The sequence below is a fragment of the Laetiporus sulphureus genome, assembly GCF_001632365.1.
Source record: "Laetiporus sulphureus 93-53 unplaced genomic scaffold LAESUscaffold_46, whole genome shotgun sequence".
Taxonomy (NCBI): domain Eukaryota; kingdom Fungi; phylum Basidiomycota; class Agaricomycetes; order Polyporales; family Laetiporaceae; genus Laetiporus; species Laetiporus sulphureus.
In genome coordinates this window covers 60,415-76,540 of record NW_024468555.1, presented here as the reverse complement: position 1 = coordinate 76,540, position 16,126 = coordinate 60,415, and the positions used below count along the sequence as shown (strand labels likewise).

The window sequence follows — 16,126 nt, the reverse complement described above, 5'->3', positions numbered from 1 at the left end:
AAAATGACATCAGGGTCCTCCGGGAGAGCCAGCTCCGCATCCGGAGCGAAGACAATGTCGGTGAGTTTCTTGGCCACGTTGGTACGCTTGGGGGTGACCGTGGGACCATACCGGTTCAACGTTTCGGCATTGATGACCTCGCCTTGTGGTAACCAGATGCTCTCTCTCACGGTCATCATGTGAGTCCCGAGGAGCCAAGGCATCTCCGCCTTGTCATCGTATGTATTGGCCTGAGTTTTTTTCTTCTTGCCTTTGGGCATGGTGGATGCGTAAGAGCTCAGGGGCACGAGAAGTGGGTATCAACGAGTGCAACGTGACATCAGTACTACGCACTTTCGGATTACATAAGCATTTTCATCTCCGAAACGCGCCGATTAGATTTCAGACGACACGCCGGTGGCTGAGATATCCAGTCGACTACCTTCTCCCTTTTAGGTCCCGCATCGCTATCGCGTATACACAGCCTGCACAGATTTATTTTTCCACGGGAAACCTGATGGAAAAATGGTGAAAATATCTTAAGTCTGGATATGGAAATAGTTTGGAAATTGGGTGGAGACAATTGAATTATGTTACAATTGCTTCACCGAAACATATCAGTATCACATATTTTTGGACTGAAATATCTTCCTTTGGGAAATAGTTTCACTATTGCTGATATGTTTCAGTAAAACAATCGTAACATAATTTAATTGTCTCCGCCCAATTTCCAAACTATTTCCATATCCAGACATAAGATATTTTCACCATTTTTGCATCAGGTTTCCCGTGGAAAAATAAATCTATGCAGACTGTGTATAATAGCCCAGGTTAGCCGGTGGACTCTGGCTTGGTCTATGGTGTTTTAAGAGACCGCCTCGATTGCTGAATGTGGACAGATGCATGCATGGTGCGTGAAGCGGAAGCTAAGCAGGTGAAGAAAATACTTTGAGATGTCCGTTGATACTATTATACACAAGATCCGGATGCATGTAGAGAAAGATGCGGATGACTGCAGACAGAATAGTAGATCCATCGAGGATTATGGAGTCTAACGCAGAGAGATGAACGAGAGATGGCGGATGAAGAAATCGTGAGGCATAACAGTTATGAGTGAGAATGAATGGGCGTAGTAAAGGACTGCCTACGTCGTGAGAGGCATTAACGAAATGATAGCCTACGGCACCATCTCTGATGAGGACGTGTGAGAACGGCTAGCTAGAATCAGAGCAAGACAGACTCACAAAATATTTCTAACTCGAAAGTCCAATATCGAACGTCAGGAGACACACTTGTCAGCAACACTTGCCGTTGGTGCCTGGTAGTCGTAGCTTGATATTGCCCCTCCTTCGCGATCCACTCAAGCTTCCAAAGCTAAGCCGACTCGAACTATTGACTCTCCGCAGTGCTCGGTCACCGTAGCTGACGCCGCTTCCAGCCTTCTCTGGATCGAGGATACCAGACTCTATCGCGAGCAGTATCGACCGTGCACAGAGGAGGAACGGAGCCTCGACGTTGTCGCCTGATAGCGACGATGCTTCTAGGAAGTGCAGATCTGCGACAGTGTCGTAAGTCATACATTCTGGCGACGTTGCACAAACGGCCGGCGCACCATTTTCGGCCGCCCATTTGCTTGCCTCTTCCCAGTCCACCTCTCGGTCTTCTTCTCTATCCGACTTGTTTCCAACTAGCACTGTGACGAGATGCGGGCTGGCAAGAGTACGTGCATCCGCAAGCCATTGGGACAGGTTCACGAATGAAGCACGGCTAGAGACGTTGGTCGGCGTGTATAGCTTTAGCATCAGCGTGTGCGCACACCTAGTGATATCGTATACAAGAATGGCTCCAGCAGCTCCTCGGTAGTAACTTCTGGTTACTGACCTAAGATGCAGTCGTTGTAAGCGAGTCACAAGAACGATGAGCGTGGAGGATGGAAGCCGGACCTAAATCTCTCCTGTCCTGCAGTGTCCCACAGCTACCGGCCAGCTATTGACCAGTATACCACAAAGTAAGTATCAATGCGCACCTGCAGCTTTATGCGCTTCTCCCCCAGCTTGACGGTCCGACTTGAAAACTCCACCCCGATCGTGTGCGCCGAGTGCTCTTTGACTATAGAGACGGCGTCAATATGGTCCGCAGGCGGGAAACCGCGCACGTACAGGCGTTGTGGGTGAACTGATGCAGCAGACAGGATTTTCCTGTCCCAGCCTCTCCTGCGTTGCACCTTGAGCATCGACAGAAGATCCGACGATATCGAAAGTCGCACCGATGATGATATACTTCATGAGGAAGTCTTGAGCATCTCGTGAGTGGTGTACCTCACGTTCTCAAAAAGCCCAGACGCACCATAGGTCTCCATAAGCTCCGTGGCGCCTGCATCGTAGTCGTCAACAGGCATGGTGAGCAAAATGGTATGGGATCGGAAGCGGTCAAGAGAAGGAAGTATATTGGAACCGAACTCGAAGTGCTGCAGTTACCCGACATGAAAACCGCCGGCGCTGCTTGTCGCGGTACACGTGCTCCAGCTCGCTCGGACTCGCCGTGGGCCCAGCTCGTCCTCCTTCCTCCGGACCTGCCACTGCCACCACTATTTTTTTCCTGACTCTCGTGCCCTTCTTCACAGCAGCGCGTATCTGCGCGCGATGGCCTCTTGTTATATCGTACGGCACGACTAACAGACTCTCCCGTACTCATTACTGGTGGTATACACAAGGGTACGCTTGGGTATTTTATACATACAGCAACGCGTCAGAAGTGGTTCACCACCCCTTCCACGGCACCCACACATCCTCCACAATATCCCCCCGACTTGGCATGGACGAATCGACGACATAATACCAAGGATACGCGGCCAAAATCAGGCACGCATGCTGTCCGACAATCTGGACCATCTCTCCCACTCTGAGCCTGTCGACTGCATCCGCTCCAGTGAGCTCCGATCTTCGTTGCGTTAGCACTCCGTGTTCCTGAGATATACGGCTAAGCCTCCACGGCCTTGTCACGACCTGTCCGAAGCCCTCCTGTGGCCCGGTATCTTTGCTCATTGCGATAGCTCCTGCGTCGCACAGAGCTTCATCTGAGCCCCCGTCCCCTCGGCCAGGGTAGTAGGAGATTACGGTCGTCAACACGCGCTGTGCGACACGATTCATTTCCACCAAACCTGTGTGCAACTGCTGCAGGTCCAGGAGGGGGTAATTTCCTGCAAGCACGTTATCCTGCGTCCTCGTCTCAACCATTGGTATGAACTTGCCTGCATGGATCTCAAGTCTGCCGTTGAGGTGAGCTTCCAATTGCTGGCGGGTCTCAGCTGTGGCGGCGTGGGCTGTGGGTGTCGAGCCGATCGCGAGAACGAAAGGCTCATGATGAGATCGTGCTCTAGGTATGGTTGTCATAACGGACAAAGCCAGTCCTGCTGCTGTATTGACTGCGTTCAGCTCCTCTGACAGGTAGAACGCGGCTTCAGGCATGGATGTCGATCTGTAAGAGTGGCCGCCATGTGTATAGAAACCATACAGAGAGATCACCGGCGACTCGAAGACAGTCTGCAGCAGGTGTCCAAAAAGCGGTGAACGCGGGTCGAGTCCTGCTCGCCTGCATAATGCGTTGTAATAGTGTCCCCTTTGATTCACTTTATTCATACTCACTTCTGTCCACAGTCGATTTTGATGAACACCGACCACCTGCGAGGATTTGTCCTCGATCTCTCAAAGGCCTCCAGGAACTTCACTTGCGCTGGATTATCAATTAGGATCCGTAGATTTGCGTCGAACGCCGCGATCTCTTCCCACAGAGAAGAAAGGTCCTGCACCTTGTTCAAGGCCACCGGAAGGCCATAAAGTATCTGCACTCGATGAGAGGTTGAGGTCACTGCCAGTTGTGTTTCAAGTACACCATATTGAAGCTTACGTCTTTGACCGTCCCATCGGCGACCAATCCATCTCGTATAACCTCGCAAGCCTCCATCACCGTGGACACGACAATCGCGTGCGTCTGCCCTGCATCTGAAACGAGCTGCAATCGTATGCCTTCTGACGTCTATCGGCTACGATCAGTACCGGCTCGAGCATCTGCTATTGCATCCTGACCTTGTGGGATTTGACGTGCGCCCTGAAACTCGCGCCCCATTGCTTTGCGTTTTCGTGCATGAGTGCACAATTTTTAGCAAAAAGTGCTCGGTCTATGACCACCGCGGGTGTCCTGATCGCATTCAGAGCCTTGCCTCTGTATTCATCGACCAGCTCTTGCTTCTCCGGCTTCGCACTGATATGAAACGGGGTTTTGGTTTGGATGGTTAGTCCCGACATGGTGGTTGGCAGTAAACTTCCGCAGGTGACGCAGTCCCCCTTGCGAGTGGTCGTTGTTAGACACGACGCCCTCCACTTCACGCTGTGATATCGATTCCAAGGATGACACGTGATCATGCCGTCCTGCTCGTGTGCTCCTGCCGTTCTTGAGGCCGGTCCGTGTGCTGTCCTCGAGGCCGTGACCGAGCGTTAACCTTACCATGGTGCGCTTCTCTTTCCTGTTTCGCAGTATCATGCCCGTTCCATTGTCATGCTGTAGATAACGCGCAATTATAGTTTCACGGCCGATATAAGTATCGAATTGCCGGAGTTTATCATCCCCATCACCCCCCCCCCCCCACAATGGCTGCACTCGAACGACAAATTCATCAACCGATCCACCCTGATGTGCTGTTGAAACTTGATCCAGAGTATGTCGAGTTCCACAACAAGACTGCTCTGTATCAGGTTCCGCTTCATCTCCAGCCTTGGAACCCTGCAGTCCGTACGAATGCGCCGGTTGCTGGTGCTTCCGAGCCCTTGAAAGTCGGCAGCATAAAAGACCTGTCGTTAAGCAAATGCGCGATGCGCGTCTTCACTCCTGAGGGTTCGGCGCCGTTGTCAGGATGGCCTGTTCTCCTGTACTTCCATGGAGGCAAGAGGACTGCTGTTCGCATGCTGATCGTACGTTCTGAGCCATCGATGTAGGTGGATGGACGCTAGGCAACATCGACACCGAGAGCGCGTTCTGCACCAACATGTGCAAGCGTAAGCAAATTGCATTGAACCATGCTTGTAATGATGTCGAGTATTTGTTGTCTTGCAGGGGCCAACTGTATAGTCATCTCGGTCGACTATCGATTAGGGCCGGAGGATCCGTATCCTGCCGCCGTCGAAGATGCGGAAGAGGCACTGTATTGGGTTGCTCGAAACGGCAAAGAGCAGCTTAACGTCGACCCCAACAAGTTAGCCGTTGGAGGATCCTCTAGGTGCGTTCCTTTTTCGATCCTTGACATTCAACCCTCACGAGACCTGCAGTGGAGGAAACCTTGCCGCAGTCGTCGCTTTGAAAGCTGCTGCCGCGGAGCCGCCGATTCCATTGGTCCTTCAATTCTTGTCGGTGCCGGCGGTGGACAACACGGCGACAACTTCTGGCGAACCATACAAATCGTGGTCGGAGAACGCCAATACTGTCCAGCTTTCTCCAGGGCGGATGTTGTGGTTCCGCGACAACTACTTACCGAACGAGAAGGACAGACTAGCATGGGACGCTTCCCCTATATTCGCACCCGAAGAGCTGGTCAAGAAAGTAACAAAGGCGTGGATCGCTGTAATGGAGCTGGACATCCTCAGGGATGAGGGCATTGCATATGCTGAGAAGCTGAAGAAAGCTGGAGTTGAAGGCGAAGTCAAGATGTACAAGGGCGCACCTCACCCTATCTTGGCCATGGATGGTATGTTGCAATACTCATCCTAGGAGCGCGTCGCTCACGTTGAACGATGAATCTCTAAACGATCCTTTGGATATGCAGGGTTAGTTGTTAGTCATCTCACCCTTACGTTGGCTGATCGACGACTTCACGCCACTAGCGTTTTGACGATTGCCAGGACGTTTTTCTCTGATGCAGTCCAGGTGTTGACAGAAGCATTCAAGACCAATTAATGACCAAGACAAGGCGGATAGGTCTCATCGTGCGACATTGTAAACCTTTATCACGATCTAGGATACCGAAATGTAAAGTACTAGGATGTGACTGAGACCTTACCTGAATGTACTTCGGATTTACGCGTGCGAAGTTGTGTGGAAGGCAACCTTGAAGAGCGTGAATCCTTGAATTTGAGACACGAGGTCCTATGCTGTGAGCCCTGCAATTGCTAACGTCGCATAGCATCCCAAAGGCTTCGAATGTCTTCATTTGTGCGGCGCACTTCGCGAGGTGCTTGCGGTATCAGCAGTCTCTCCCTGACCCTAATGTCACTGTGAAGCTTCGCATATGCTATCAGAGACGTCACCTGCGCAACACAGGATAACGCGAATTGAAGCCGCATCCGGCAGAGTAATAACTCATCCGCTTCATCGAGCAGAAACCAAATAGTGCGAGATGTCAGGGCCTGATCGACGTGCCCGGCAAAGTCGAGTGCTTCCGTATTCTATCACAAAAAGACTAGGTTGAGAGCAATGATTGACGTATTTCATTGAGCAAACGTCAGTGATAAACCTGCCTCAATTGTTGTAATTCCACGGAATATCCATGAGCGATGAGAAGCGAAGTTGACATCTGCATAGTATGTCATTCTTAGAGCGTCATCACGGTAACAAGAATCGAAACAGCACAGATATACATAGAATCTCGTAGGCTCCTGTGTCACAAACGAGATATTCAGCATCAGAACCATACAACAACCTTAGCCTCTCTTGTTAGAAGATATCACTGGTGTGCTTGCATAATCGCGTCCGAGATGAAGGCGGCCGAGACTTGATTGCCGCCGAACCAACGACCATTCAGGCCTTGCACAGCTTTCTTGGCCGACTCGACTGAGTCAAACTTGACATAAATCTCTCCCTGAAGAGCCATTAGTGTCGAACAATTTATAAATATTTGCACAAGTACCTGCGACTCTTTCTCCACCTTGATAAATTCGACTTTGCCGTACTTTTCCTCGCATTCGCCCTTGACATCCTCGGCAAGCTCCTTGTCCCAATCACGCTCGGTTTCACTGTGCCCAGATGTTATTACAAAGCCTCAAGGTTTTTTTCGCAGCAAAGGCACTCACTTCTCGGGATTGAACATGTCCTTCAGAAGGACCGAGCGCGATTGCATAGCCTGAGGGATATTGGGCTTCATTCTGTAATTCAGCAACTACGATTGAGCGAAGGCTTGGCATTACGAAGAAGTGGGCGTACATCGGAAGTGGCTGCACAACAGGCTGATCGATTCTAGCAAGTTTCTGCATCAGCGCCTGTCGTGAAGCTGCGTTCAAATTACCACCTAGAGACAGTAGAATAAGTCACAGCTTTTGTCAGTCCGGTTTGAGATCGCTCACCGCCGGCTTCGTCCAGAGAATCCTGTTGCGTGTACTTCACGGTTCCTTTCTCGTGCACCGTATTAACTCGTAACTGAATTATACATTTCATCAGCACCTAGCATAAGTCACGAGATGGTCGACGCACAGTACGGCCTGCTAGTTCAAACCCTTCCATCTGCTCCAGAGCCATTCTGGCATCTTCCGTACGTTTGTACCTGCAAAGCCGACGAATAAGCGCTTGATAATGCAAAACAAGAAGATTATACCCACTGCACGAAGGCATAACCCTTGCTGCGGCCTGTCATTGGATCCCTGTGGAGATCGACAAATTCAAGTTCGCCAAATGGTTCAAACACTTGCTTGATGTCGGACTCCGTAAGGTTGAAATGCAATGAGCCCACGTATAGTCTGGCGGGGATTTGTTGTCAAACACGAAATACTATAAAATTGTAGTAACTCACTGCATGCCACCATGAGGCGCACTAACGCCAGGCGGGAGGTTCAGATTGCTGTCAATCAATAAGCGCCAGACTCTCATGAAATTAGTCCGAATCATTACCCGTCTCCTGGATGAAGTCTGTTTCTCTCGGCTTCAGTATGTTGAACTTGGATAGGAAGACCCATTACGACCGTGCCACTGAGAGCAATAGCTCTATCTACAAGGTCAACCGAGCGGAACTCCACATATCCGATCCTGAAATTGTCAAGTTTGAGAACCCAATAATTTCGGAGCGAACAAGCATGGCATACCCTTTGGATCGCCTGGAAATCCTGTCGGTGACAATTCTCGAGTCCATAACGGTTCCTTCACCGAGCTTGTCTTCGAAGAAGTATCCAAGATCACGAGCAGTGAGCCGTGCAGCAAGCTGAGAAACGAAGACGGACCGAGCTTCGGAGTCGTCTTCTTTCGGCTCATCGTTCAAAAGATCCTCCAAAGGCGGCTCGTACGAAGGGGATGGGCGCCTAAGAACATGTGAAGTTGGTGTCTTTCTGGTCCAAACGAAATTGATGGAAGGAACTGACCTGACGGGAGACGCTGTGTGGTTGCGACTTATTGGAAGCACTTCGTCGAGCGGAATAGAAGGTCCACGCTCTCTGGGTGCCCGCTCGCGTTCCACATCGCGTGGAACGTCCCGGCGATAGCGCAGCAAGTCATCGAATTCGTCGCGAGGATCACGAGCCCTAGGCCTGTCACCAAACCTGCGGTCAGGTTCACGTGAGCGATCTCTGCGACGGCGAGGACTATCAGTCATAGGAGGCGGCGGGGGTGGAAGTCCAGCAGAGGGCGGAGGCGCGGGAAGAGAGGACTCTTCCGGCCCTTCGTCGCCCTTCTTTCTCTTGGAACGGTCATCAGGCTCCCGTCCATCAACTTCGTCCGTTTCATTGCCACGCTTTCTGCGTCGGTCTCTTGGCTCCTTGTCGTCGTGTTCGCGATGGCTGTGACGACTTTCGCCCCTCGCTCTCTCGAGGTGACGTTCTTCCCTGCGTCGCTCGCGGTCCCGATCCTTGTCACGATCACGGTCTCTCTCTCTGTCGTAGACTCTCTCCCGGTCTCTATATTTCTCGCGCGAGCGATCTCGGTCACGTCGGTCGCGACTTCGACTTCTTCTACGTCTTTCATCTGGTTCGCCACGTTCACGTCGCCTCTCTCGTCTCTCTCGGTCATGGTCCCTGTCGCGCTCCCTTGAGCGCGAGCGGTGCGAACGCTTTGTGCGGTGTGTTTCCGTCGAATGGTTGCGAGACCTATGTGTAAGCAGAGTCATCAAAGGACCAGCTAACTGGATTCGTGCAACCACTCACGACTTGGATTTCCGGTCAAGAGACCCCTCTCTGTCTACATCCATCTTGTCAGTAACAGACGACATCGCGGAGAGCACTGCTTTGTGAAGAGACTGCGAGAGAAAGTTTTTGTACGACGAAGTTGTGAATGCCGAACTGGGCCTAGGGCCCGTGTACCCGTCCTGTCACATCCATCACAAGACGTCACACCACCAGTCACAGGACTCTAAAATCCGACGCCAGACGCCACTGGCCTTACGGTACGCCAGAGTCCGATGAAACGGACGAGGTTGGGTCCGAGTGTGACGTGCCAAGGCATATGGCATGCACAATAGCAGTGGTCAGGAATCCGTCTTCAGTATTTTTGTGGAGAACATGGACGGTGGGCAGACACGGTTTAGGGGATGTCGATGAACTCTAATTATGGAAAGGTGTACAGTAATTTGGTGGGCTCCGTGATTATTGAGGGCTATGATTTGCTAACGCTGGCAATGAGGCCCTCACAGCAATCGTGATGTGGTATCGCTGCTAAAAATGCTTACAAAGTGAGATATAGTTTCGTCGATGAATCGACATGGTGGCGCCAACTCGAGCGCCCTTCAAGCCGGGCAGGCAAGCAATTACTAATCTCCCATCTGAAAGTCCCAGCAGCAGTGAACAGTTCATGCTCATGACAAGAGCAAATTCATTGAATGCCGCCCTCCGAAGTGTGACAGTAATAGATGCGGTACTTACGAGGTCCGACTCGGTGAGTAAACTTGAAGCCAGTAGCGTGGAGTTGAGCATCCAGAGCTCAGTTTTATGTTTGACCACCCTGCTTAATATAATAGAAGGCCTTGTATAACTTCCAGACCCAGTCCTCTTTTTCGGAACCCGGAGGTCGCTCCACGTAGCACCTTACACAAAGGCGGGTTTCTCATCGACCTTATAGACTTTCCAGTCTAAAGAAGTGCGAAGATGGAGTAAGACATGGAATCTATGTTTGTACATGATCGTAAAGTCTCAGAGGTCGCTACAGGAGATTCGCAAGTCTGGATCGCACTCTCTTCTCCGCCTGTACAAGCTCAGTTTCTTCTGCCTTCTTGTATAGCTGGTTGAGAGGATTGGCATCCCCCTCCTTCTCCAGGTCCTCTTCGATCTTGCTGAACTCAGCACAGAACTTGCCGTTGAGCACCTAATCATCACCATTCGTTATACCAGTGTTCTGTTTTCGCGAAGCGCACGACACTCTACCTGGTTATACAAGATGTTCTTGAAGTGCTCACGGGCGGCCCGGCCGTCTAGCGCCAACGACCCGCTTAGTTGTCCATACTGCGACACCGTTGAGTGGTATTTGAGCTGTATAAAACTGTGGTGAGAATTGACTTGTAAAGCTCGGATCAAGTACAAACCTGAGCAATGAAACCGTCTTCAGCTGCACGCTCGAAGATCTCCGCAGGCTCCTTGGACATCCACCTGAGACATCATATCAGATACAAAGTTTTGGACGGTGAATTAGCGGACAGCACTCACATCTCGTAACACAGTGCCTCGTCTGAACAACCTGCTTCCTTCAGCACAACGAACGCCTCCCTGCGCAAGCGAGTTCAGCTAACGTGAACACGGAACTATAACCTACGTGCCTAAATAACATAATGATGTTTGGCCAGAGAGCTTGCTCTGCCATCAGATCCATGGCAGTCTCCTCGCGCACCGAAGACGCGATAGCACCGGCTTTTGTCGCTCCGATCGCTCGCGAGAGCGCCAAAGCGATTACAAGACCATTGCCTGTTCCGTCCTGCTCTACGGAGACGAAGCACGGAAAGCCCTTTCCTTTGACGTAAAGGCTGCGTACGGACGATCCGATCATCCTGATGAAATGTTAATCTTCGATCTGCTAAGCGAGCGAATATATGCTCACCGGGGAGCGACCATGACGACATCTTGTGAGGGCTTGAAGGTCAAAAGCTTGAAGTACACATTGTAGCCGCTGGCGACAACGATGGTTGTGCCATCCTTAAGATTAGGAGCAAACTGCTCGTTAAAGACACGAGGCTGAACTTGATCAGGGATCAGAATGAAGACCACTGTATCCCAAGGTACGGTCAGCTTTGTGTGGGGTTTGTAGACCGTATACAACTGACCATCCGCAACCTTAGCGGCCTTGACAAAGTCGTGTTCAACGTTGAAGCCCTTCGCCTTCGCATCCTCTGCGTACGAGTCGGTCCGGTTCGCGATGAGGATCTGCTCATTGGAGACGCCAGTATCACGGAGGTTCTGAGCCTGCGCAGCACCCTGGTTTCCAAAACTGATACAGTTCGCATGAGCGGCAAGCAACCGCTCGCGAGAGAAGCACCTACCCTAAGAAGACAATCTTCTTCTCCTTCAACAGGCCCAGATCGGCGTCAGCGTCGTAGTAGCTAGAGATGGCGGCAAACCGTCAGCACGTCGATGGTATAGGATATGGCTCCTCGCTCACATCTTTGCGGAGGGCATCGTGTTCAATGTCAACGAGCAAGCCTTCGACGACAGAACCAACGGCACGGAATGATGACTTTTATATCCCACTTCACGTTCGTCCGTTCGGAAGGTAGGACCGTACCGTGGCTTCGCGGGGTAACTTTTAACGTCTCTCTGCACATCTGACATAGTCATCATGCCCTGCTTTAACAGCAAGCGTCGTCCCTGTGACATACCGACGGAAGCAGCGGTCCGTGAGCAACACTCCAGGCATCAGCCTCAGCTTCCGGCGCATGAACTGTTCAATTTCATGCGGTATCAGATAGAGCAGCAGCACATCGCCCTGGCCTGCTTGACGCAACGTCGCGGCAGAGCAGTCCCCGAATCATGTCAGGACTACTTCCGAACAAAGTTGTTTGCATCACTGGCGCGTCGCGAGGCATCGGGCGAGCTTGTGCAGTCGAGTCTGCCAACCAGGGCGCATTGGGGCTCATACTGCATTATTTGGGCGACAAAGAGACGCAGGCAGAAATTCAGGCTTTGAAGGAGGAGATAGAGACACGATATCCCAACGCGCGCGTGGCGGTAGTCCCAGGCGACATCGCCGATCCCGCCACTTCGACCACGGTGCGTCGTCTCACGTGCGCCAGATTGCGATCCTCTCAACCACCACCACCACGGTCGTAGATCGTCGAGGCAGGCGTTGCAGCATTCGGACGCATAGGTGAGCCCTCAGGCTTCAGATTGCAAGTTCGCTAGGTGAACGTATGCTGAAGATCATTCCTTGAAGATGTGCTCGTTAGCAACGCTGGAATTTGTCCATTTGCTGAGTTCTTGACCATGCCGCACGCGACATGGCAGCGAACTCGTGCAGTCAATTTGGATGGGTCGTTCTATATCGTCCAAGGTATGCCATAAATTGTACGAGTCTACTTGTATAGTTGACTTTGTACTTGCAGCGGTGGCAAACCAGATGAAGTCTCAAACGCCACAGGGTGGGTCGATCATCGGCGTATCCTCGATATCTGCGCTGGTCGGGGGCGAGTTTCAATGGCACGTACCCTTTCAAACGTCTCTGCGAACAAAAAATCGACCGGCTTTTTCTAGCCACTACACCCCAACAAAAGCTGGCATCCTCTCGCTCATGCAGAGCTGTGCGCTCGCCCTCGGGAAGTACAACATCCGCGCGAACGCCGTCCTGCCGGGGACAATCGCCACGGACATCAACAAAGAGGACCTCTCGAATACCGCGAAGCGCGACTACATGGTCGGTAGGACGGCCCTCGGCCGACTGGGCGGTGAGTGCATACCCACACACACGCCATTCTCAGGGTTGAGCAGATACGCCGGCTTATAGCACCGGAAGATATCGCAGGGCCGGTTGTGTTCCTTGCGAGCGACCTAGCCAAGTACGTGACCGGAGCACCGCTGTTGGTTGACGGAGGGCTTTTTGTGAACCTGCAGTAAAGAAAGGAAAGCAGCGATACCGTCGCGCAGAATATTTCGTCACTTCAGCATTCATGCGTCTCGATCGCACTGTGGAGTTTATAAATTTACGGAACACTGAGAATCCTGAGCGCACGCTTGACTCTATGCTCGAGGTAGCCTGCAGATCCCGCGGGAAGACACACTGGCACTCCGCGTTTCCAGGACCCGATTTCATATTACGTTTGGCAATATATATCTGGCTCTAACGGCTCGCCGTTCACCAGAGCAGGCTTCGCATCCACCAACACCGATACAAATCGGGTCCATTCCGGACCAGGGTTCCTCCAAGCGTGTAATGTCCCGCGCTGAATGACAATGTCCCCAGGCGTCTCGAGTGTCCTCTCGGTGCCGTCTTCCATCTCCAGTATGAGCTTCCCACGGACTTCGGAAAGCAGTGTCGTATCAGCCTTGACTGATCGACTCGCTAGATATGCAACTCACTCAGGACGTTGTAATCAAAAGATGATGAGCGATGCTGTCGTACTGGTGAGTCCGAACGTTGCCAAAAGGTATGAATTAGCGTTACCATGAAAGCCATCGCTCCCGGGGCAATGTCCGTATACCTCAGGACTGTCCCATTCCTCATAACAAGTCCAAAGTCCCCTTCTGTTTGTCTTGTCGCTCCATCAACGCTGTACGACACGGCGGTCCTATAGCGTCTGGCAAAACCCGCACAAAGAAATACTCACTCGTTGTTATTGTCATTCGTCGGTACGCTGTCTGTCACCCATAAAGGGGCGCCTTGTACGCCCAAAAAGCCTGCCGTCTTCTGTCATTCCGGCCGCAATGATATACACGCCACATTAGCATACGTTCCAAACAGCACGAAGGCTACTACGCTCACTTTAGGCTCCACACGATCCTCGCTCCGGATGGAAGACCACCCAATGTCAGTATGTCCCGTCACAATACGGAGCGGCGGTGGAAGTTCAGCTGACATCGGTACACAAGAGCTCAGATGACGATCGTCGGAATGTAGCGCTAGCATCCTTTCCACGACCGACGGACTCCTAAAGCCCTGGCCGCTGCTCACATCATATCATGATCGGCGCCATCTGATTGACCGTCTTCCTCCACGTTTGCGACTACAGCAGGCTAGAACACACTCTGAAATGCGTTAGCGATACATGATGGCGATCGTATCGACCATGTGGAGATAAATGCGGAGATAGACCCACGATGAGCTCACTATATGCTCCTGGCGAAGGGCCGTCTGGACATTCGCGTGTTGCTGCGCGGTCCGGAAGCACAATTGAGAACACCCAACATTCGTCTTCGCTCAGAAGCGGGGAGGTCACGCGTACGCGATGCGCGACGCACGGCCCGTAGAAGAGCAATGGAAAGCATGAATATCACAGAGATCAGACAAAACGATCGTCACAGGAGCAAGCCGCATGAGAGCATTAAAACCTAAGGAGCGGTATCTGTTGCACGAAGTCAGCATCGGAGATTGTCACAAGTGCGAGACAATGACGAAGACGACGTACAATAATGATACTCGTCGATGAGTGGGATCCAATCCCTGATGAAAGCACTGAATATGTTCAGCAAGGGTACACGCGCAGTCCTCGCTGCGAATGCCTGAACCTTTGGTCTGTTGATATTCAAGTTCAGCGATAGAGCCAGACCCCAAACGACCAGGATCTTACCGCGTATACGTCTGCCAGATGGACCCCCGCAAGAGGTACCACAGCATATCCCTATCTCTGTTCGCATATTCTGAACGTTCTAGAGAACCGGATCGTCCGGGCACACGACGCAGATGGCGTGATAGCAGTTCCAGGAAGAGAACCGTCGTGAGCGGACGGTTGGTCTTCCGGTCTTTGGATAGCATGATTGCTGCAGCGCCGTGCGTCATTATCACATGCCAAACACGGATTCCGCTAGAGATACTGACCATAAACAAGAGGGCGGAGGATGTAGATGATTTCAGCGAGCCAATCCTTAGGAGAAGTCAAGGGGTGAACCAGCGCCGTAGGAGCCTTGACGGAGGATGTCGTCAACGCCTTCGGGAGAAGGAAGTCTTCGACAGGCAACGGTTCTTGAGTAGGCGGCGGCGGAGTGAGTAGCGGGTGCAGAGGTAATTGCACATGGTTATTCTTGAGATGTTCTGGAGTAGAAGGGAGCGAAGCAGGTGGAGACGACGGAGCCAAAGTAGGAGATGAAGTATCGGAATCCGGAGGGAGAGCAGAGGGGTCGATCTCTCGTTCAGGAATAGGCGGTGTGAGCAACGGCCGTCTTGTAATCTTCAGCAGCAGGAGACGAAGTACGGCCCTGTAGCAAGATAAGCAACAGTAACGACTATCACACATCGGACGCGCACTTGACTAGCTCAAGCAACACAATGCCTCTCCATCGGTTGCGTACAGATACCTTCCTCCGCAAGCCCATTTCAATCAACAACTCTGTGAAGCGCACGAGCTGAAGAGTGCGCGCTGCCCATTTGTACCTCCAATCCTTGTCAGACCATGCCCGAGTATAACGCGTGTGCAGCGATGGGGGTATCAGTGCCTTGTACTTTGGGTCGTTCTGCACGAATTGGGCTAGCAGAGTATCATGATACATGCTCATCACGTTGAGAGTAGCCGATACTGCAGTACGATTGAGAGAGCGATGCAATTGTTATTCGAGAACACACGCGGCAGCAGAGTAACATACAGGCTTCAGACGCCAACTCGGCATCCCTGAACCTGCCTGGCAGGATCCAGGTAATAGATCTCAATGTCGACTCGAGAGAGGATATAGTAGAGACATTCTTGATGAGAAATGATTCATATCGAGCCAATGCTGATGACATGGAAGAAAGCGAAGGAGAGCAGAGAGGCCTGGACGAGAGGAGTGGGAGGCTGGGGGTTTGTAGCGCCTACACTCAACTCCCTGACAGCGCCTGCGGAATACGATCGGTCTGTTTGATCACCAGAGGTGCACTTTGCTCACTTTGCTCACTTTCGCATCCTCAATATATCTGCTGGTAAAATCCTAGCATGCTTGCTGTTGCATAAACGTTGCGGGAGAACGCGCGCATACTATGCAAACGCGGATCTCTAAGGTGTACAAAGAATTGAAGACAACTGTATCTTCCCGTCGCTACCGTCGCCCTCGCCTTTACTGCCAGTGTTCGTCTACCAGTG

The 16,126-nt window shown here is 51.8% G+C and overlaps 8 protein-coding genes across 8 annotated transcripts; 2 read left to right on the top strand and 6 right to left on the bottom strand.

The window, feature by feature from the left end:
- Positions 1 to 898: 898 nt before the first annotated feature.
- LAESUDRAFT_729905 (ras-domain-containing protein) lies at positions 899 to 2,566 on the bottom strand. The gene is made up of 9 exons (XM_040909741.1): positions 2,326 to 2,566; positions 2,246 to 2,272; positions 2,139 to 2,192; positions 2,006 to 2,088; positions 1,923 to 1,954; positions 1,798 to 1,860; positions 1,592 to 1,746; positions 1,224 to 1,534; positions 899 to 1,170 (listed from the first exon to the last, which is right to left on the bottom strand). Exons 1-8 carry the CDS (start codon positions 2,375 to 2,377, stop codon positions 1,275 to 1,277), a joined length of 726 nt encoding a protein of 241 aa, XP_040760402.1. The 5' UTR covers positions 2,378 to 2,566; the 3' UTR covers positions 899 to 1,170; positions 1,224 to 1,274.
- A 172-nt stretch (positions 2,567 to 2,738) lies between these two features.
- On the bottom strand, positions 2,739 to 4,283 carry LAESUDRAFT_661382 (uncharacterized protein; the record flags this gene model as incomplete). Its single annotated transcript, XM_040904933.1, has 4 exons — positions 2,739 to 3,570; positions 3,624 to 3,820; positions 3,886 to 4,014; positions 4,065 to 4,283. The coding sequence occupies 4 exons, from the start codon at positions 4,281 to 4,283 to the stop codon at positions 2,739 to 2,741; spliced, it is 1,377 nt and encodes a 458-aa protein (XP_040760401.1).
- A 503-nt stretch (positions 4,284 to 4,786) lies between these two features.
- Positions 4,787 to 6,061, top strand: LAESUDRAFT_729901 (Alpha/beta hydrolase fold-3). Its single transcript, XM_040909740.1, has 5 exons — positions 4,787 to 4,917; positions 4,971 to 5,030; positions 5,089 to 5,251; positions 5,301 to 5,716; positions 5,852 to 6,061. Exons 1-5 carry the CDS (start codon positions 4,848 to 4,850, stop codon positions 5,923 to 5,925), a joined length of 783 nt encoding a protein of 260 aa, XP_040760400.1. The 5' UTR covers positions 4,787 to 4,847; the 3' UTR covers positions 5,926 to 6,061.
- A 630-nt stretch (positions 6,062 to 6,691) lies between these two features.
- Positions 6,692 to 8,542, bottom strand: LAESUDRAFT_661325 (splicing factor, CC1-like protein; the record flags this gene model as incomplete). The annotated part of the gene is made up of 10 exons (XM_040904928.1): positions 6,692 to 6,826; positions 6,875 to 6,980; positions 7,038 to 7,109; positions 7,168 to 7,252; positions 7,308 to 7,380; positions 7,435 to 7,504; positions 7,560 to 7,697; positions 7,751 to 7,798; positions 7,849 to 7,983; positions 8,040 to 8,542. 10 exons carry the CDS (start codon positions 8,540 to 8,542, stop codon positions 6,692 to 6,694), a joined length of 1,365 nt encoding a protein of 454 aa, XP_040760399.1.
- A 1,372-nt stretch (positions 8,543 to 9,914) lies between these two features.
- LAESUDRAFT_729898 (IlvN-domain-containing protein) lies at positions 9,915 to 11,902 on the bottom strand. Its single transcript, XM_040909739.1, has 10 exons — positions 11,744 to 11,902; positions 11,527 to 11,689; positions 11,408 to 11,467; positions 11,192 to 11,355; positions 10,969 to 11,134; positions 10,691 to 10,918; positions 10,581 to 10,640; positions 10,460 to 10,523; positions 10,302 to 10,406; positions 9,915 to 10,242 (listed from the first exon to the last, which is right to left on the bottom strand). The coding sequence occupies exons 2-10, from the start codon at positions 11,541 to 11,543 to the stop codon at positions 10,081 to 10,083; spliced, it is 1,026 nt and encodes a 341-aa protein (XP_040760398.1). The 5' UTR covers positions 11,544 to 11,689; positions 11,744 to 11,902; the 3' UTR covers positions 9,915 to 10,080.
- LAESUDRAFT_815096 (NAD(P)-binding protein) lies at positions 11,593 to 12,974 on the top strand (the record flags this gene model as incomplete). Its single annotated transcript, XM_040914656.1, has 5 exons — positions 11,593 to 12,134; positions 12,195 to 12,231; positions 12,298 to 12,414; positions 12,467 to 12,805; positions 12,865 to 12,974. Exons 1-5 carry the CDS (start codon positions 11,895 to 11,897, stop codon positions 12,972 to 12,974), a joined length of 843 nt encoding a protein of 280 aa, XP_040760397.1. The 5' UTR covers positions 11,593 to 11,894.
- Positions 12,975 to 13,171: 197 nt separating this feature from the next.
- Positions 13,172 to 13,935, bottom strand: LAESUDRAFT_762553 (uncharacterized protein; the record flags this gene model as incomplete). The annotated part of the gene is made up of 5 exons (XM_040913123.1): positions 13,172 to 13,377; positions 13,437 to 13,470; positions 13,522 to 13,627; positions 13,685 to 13,764; positions 13,840 to 13,935. 5 exons carry the CDS (start codon positions 13,933 to 13,935, stop codon positions 13,172 to 13,174), a joined length of 522 nt encoding a protein of 173 aa, XP_040760396.1.
- Positions 13,936 to 14,324: 389 nt separating this feature from the next.
- Positions 14,325 to 15,891, bottom strand: LAESUDRAFT_705647 (peroxisome membrane protein). Its single transcript, XM_040906593.1, has 6 exons — positions 15,654 to 15,891; positions 15,319 to 15,586; positions 14,893 to 15,269; positions 14,645 to 14,834; positions 14,483 to 14,589; positions 14,325 to 14,419 (listed from the first exon to the last, which is right to left on the bottom strand). Exons 1-6 carry the CDS (start codon positions 15,790 to 15,792, stop codon positions 14,406 to 14,408), a joined length of 1,095 nt encoding a protein of 364 aa, XP_040760395.1. The 5' UTR covers positions 15,793 to 15,891; the 3' UTR covers positions 14,325 to 14,405.
- Positions 15,892 to 16,126: the final 235 nt, after the last annotated feature.